General features: G+C 29.1%; 1 protein-coding gene across 1 annotated transcript; it reads right to left on the reverse strand.

The window, feature by feature from the left end:
* Positions 1–554: 554 nt before the first annotated feature.
* Positions 555–3111, reverse strand: LOC132951783 (uncharacterized). The gene is made up of 6 exons (XM_061023745.1): positions 2787–3111; positions 2635–2722; positions 1641–2590; positions 1221–1507; positions 1072–1179; positions 555–1022 (listed from the first exon to the last, which is right to left on the reverse strand). The coding sequence occupies exons 1-6, from the start codon at positions 3109–3111 to the stop codon at positions 555–557; spliced, it is 2226 nt and encodes a 741-aa protein (XP_060879728.1).
* Positions 3112–3628: the final 517 nt, after the last annotated feature.

A 3628-nucleotide genomic window follows, 5' to 3' on the forward strand; every position in this document is an offset into this window, starting at 1 on the left:
CAAATAAAAAAATATTAGTACCCAATACACATGAAATAAGCCTACTTCACAAAATAAAAACAAAACATCAAGACTTAAATTTAAAATTGTATAGCTTTAGTGATACAATACAAAGTTATACTTTAAAAACTTTATTAGTTTATCTTTTTAATTCACAGTAGTAAAATAAATTTTCATAACTTCTATTAAATAAAAATAAGTAACATTCCCTTATAAAAGAAAAAACAACATTTATAAACATTAGAATATTAAAATTATTATAAATAGGAATAAACACTTTTTTAAAAAAAATTAACAACAGGTACTACAAATAAAAAAATATTAGTACCCAATACACATGAAATAAACCTACTTCGCAAAATAAAAATAAAACATCAAGACTAAAATTTAAATTTGTATTGCTTTAGTGATACAATACAAAGTTATACTTAAAAAACTTTAATAACAATTTAAAAACTTTATTTACAATTTAAAAACTTAAAAGGTTCCTATCCTTGGTAATTTTAATTAGAAATCAGTCTTAAAATTTAGAAATCAGTCTTAAAATTTAGAGATCATTTATTAAAATTTGTTTGGCACTTAAAACAAATGTATAGAACATCATCAGATCCCAAGCAGCAGTACTCTTTTGGATCTAAACATTTTAGATGATATAGTTTGTTGAAAAACATACATTCCAGACCATTGTCTATGTCATTACAATTATTAGCACATGCAAAGCAAAGACCCGTAGTTTTATACAAAACATCTGGTCTTAAACTTGACTCGTTGATTTCATTAACAGTACCATCCTCTTGGTCTGAAGATTCAATTATAGTTAACGGCTGGGCTAACATTTCACTTAAATGTCTTTCAGGCTGTATATTTTTTGATGTAGAGGCTTGGAAAATATGTCTCACAATATTTGACTTTTTAAGGTTGTTTTTAGGCACTTTTGATTTTTTTGCTTGTATATTTTCAAGTCTTTTCTTTTTTCTATTGTCCTTCTCCTCTTCAATGGTTCTTTTTTTTTTTATCTTTTTCTTCACAATATAATGTTTGCCATTTTTTGCCTACATGTTTATACAAAACTTCAGATTCTGAACTTGACTCATATATATCATCAACAGTATCCTCTTGGTCTGAAGATTCAATTATAGTTAACGGCTGGGCTAACATTTCACTTAAATGTCTTTCAGGCTGTATATTTTTTGATGTAGAGGCTTGAAAATATCTCTCACAATATTTGACTTTTTAAGGTTGTTTTTAGGCACTTTTGATTTTTTTGCTTGTATATTTTCAAGTCTTTTCTTTTTTCTATCGTTCTTCTCCTCTTCGGCTGTTCTTTTTTTTTTGTCTTTTTCTTCATATAATGTTTGCCATTTATGCGATGATATTACAAAAGGCACTCTTTCAGTAATTCTTGTACCCTTACGCTCTGGTGTTAGTGGCCATACAAGAACAGATTCAATTGGTGATATACTTAACTTTTTTACTTCAACTAGATTTTCTGTAATTTTTCTAAGTTCTAAATTATTGATTGGCGTAGGGTCACTCTAAGATTTTTCTTGTGGTTGAATTTGGTCGGAAGTAGTACTAATGATTTCATTAGATGGTGGCATGCTATTATCAGAAAATAATTGCTCAGCATCATTACTAACTTGATGTATAGTGATGTATAGTGCCCTCGTTATTTTTTAACTTTTCATGTAATCTATACAAAACAAAAAACTCTTCAGGTAAACTCTCATTTGTAATTACATTATTTATATCCTTAAATTTGTCAATTGTTTCGGCGCCAACAATATCTGAAAATTGCTTGTAATCTAGCATACCAGTATCAGTTTCATTATTAACTACTGCAGTTATTTCAGTATTTGGATTTTTTCCCAAAAACTTTTTAAAGTCAATATTGTTTACGTTCCAAGGGAAAAGTCCACAAGCTCTAAAACTGTTTATTAAAACTTCAGATCTTACTGTATTTTTCAAAACTTTATCCAAAATTGGAGAAAAATCATTCTTAGTTACTGCGTTACCTGGATGTTCATTGCGCCAATCAAAAACACCTTTTTTCCGGCCAGCTTTAATTGGTCTAAATGCTGCAACATCTGCTGGCTGCAAAATTCTCGTTGCATTAGGATATAAAGCAATTAATATTATGTTTAATTGCAAACATAATTTACTTAAATGATAGGTTAAATGACTTTTATGCCCATCAACAAAAAGGATTACAGGCAATTGAATACCACTTTCAACAACAAATGGATAAAAGATGTTTGATATATACTCATAAAATATTTCAGACTTCATCCATCCTGTGTCGGACCGGCCAACTCCCCAATTGGGAGGAATTGAATCCAAGATATTTTGTGGAACTCTTTTATATTTAAATATTACCATAGGGTGACACATCTCTCCAACAGCATTAAATGAAAACATTACAGTGATATTTTCTTTATCGTTTCCTTTTGCTACTTCATAAATGTCTTTGGACCCTTTTGGACCCAATACACATTTAGTTTTGGGACAAAGTGAAAACCTGGTTTCATCCCCATTGAATACTCTACGGCCGTCATTCAAAATGTCAACTAAATTTTCCTCTGTCAGATAACTATGAATATCATTGAACCATTTTTTGATATCATGTTCACTTACATTGGCACTTGCATTGGCAACATGTTCGCTATGGTCCTTATCGATAATATTGGATGTCTTCTTAAAAAAGCTTTATACCAACCAATCCCTAAATTAAAAAAGTTTTTATTTAACAATATTACAATTCTAAGTATTAAATTAATACATATTACCAGGTAAGTTATTTTTAAATGGACTTGGCCTCTCTTGTTCATCTAAAAATTTTTTGACACTGTCTTGTAAGTCTTCACGCCTCCTAGGAAATCCTTTCTTTGAGCATTCGAGTAACCATGTTACTAGTGTCTCTTCTTCATTGGTAGTTAAGACTGTTGAAGGTCCACATGAAATGTTTTGTGTATCTGGGTTTTTTAATCTGAACTGTAGGGTAGAACGAGCAACACCAAATTTTTTAGCAGCTGATTTTTGTGAAATGCCATCATCCTGAATAGCCTTTATAGCTACATCAATGTTGTCAAAATTGCTCGTTTTTTTTGGCATTTTGTCTATAAATCATTTAAAATAATTACCAACATTGTGAATAACCACTTAATTAATGAAAATGTATTTAAATACTTAAAAAATATATACATGCCAATAATTATATTACATGAAAATGTACACAAATTCTATTATTGGCACCTCATACCAATAACTAAAATATCTGAAATATTCAATATAGTTATTGGCACCTATTTTATTATTTAAATGAATAATTTGAGTGCATTTTAAATTATATTTTTAAACTGTAAATGTTCTTAAGATTCAGAATCAATCGAATATAACTGTTTGCGACAATTTGTGTATGAGTAAAAGCTTAATTTCATAGCAGTACTTGTTACGATTTAAAGAAAAATCTTACCTTTTTTGACGTGCTGTTCAGCGTCGCTTCTTGAACAAAATGTTATATCTCATCAGTCACAAGATAATGATTACTTTTGGCGCAAATATAAATATAACAGTGTGACTAATTGTTTAAAAATAAAAAATCTTTTTAAAACCCTACACAGCACTATTT

Source organism: Metopolophium dirhodum, chromosome 1 (genome assembly GCF_019925205.1).
Source record: "Metopolophium dirhodum isolate CAU chromosome 1, ASM1992520v1, whole genome shotgun sequence".
Taxonomy (NCBI): Eukaryota; Metazoa; Arthropoda; class Insecta; order Hemiptera; family Aphididae; genus Metopolophium; species Metopolophium dirhodum.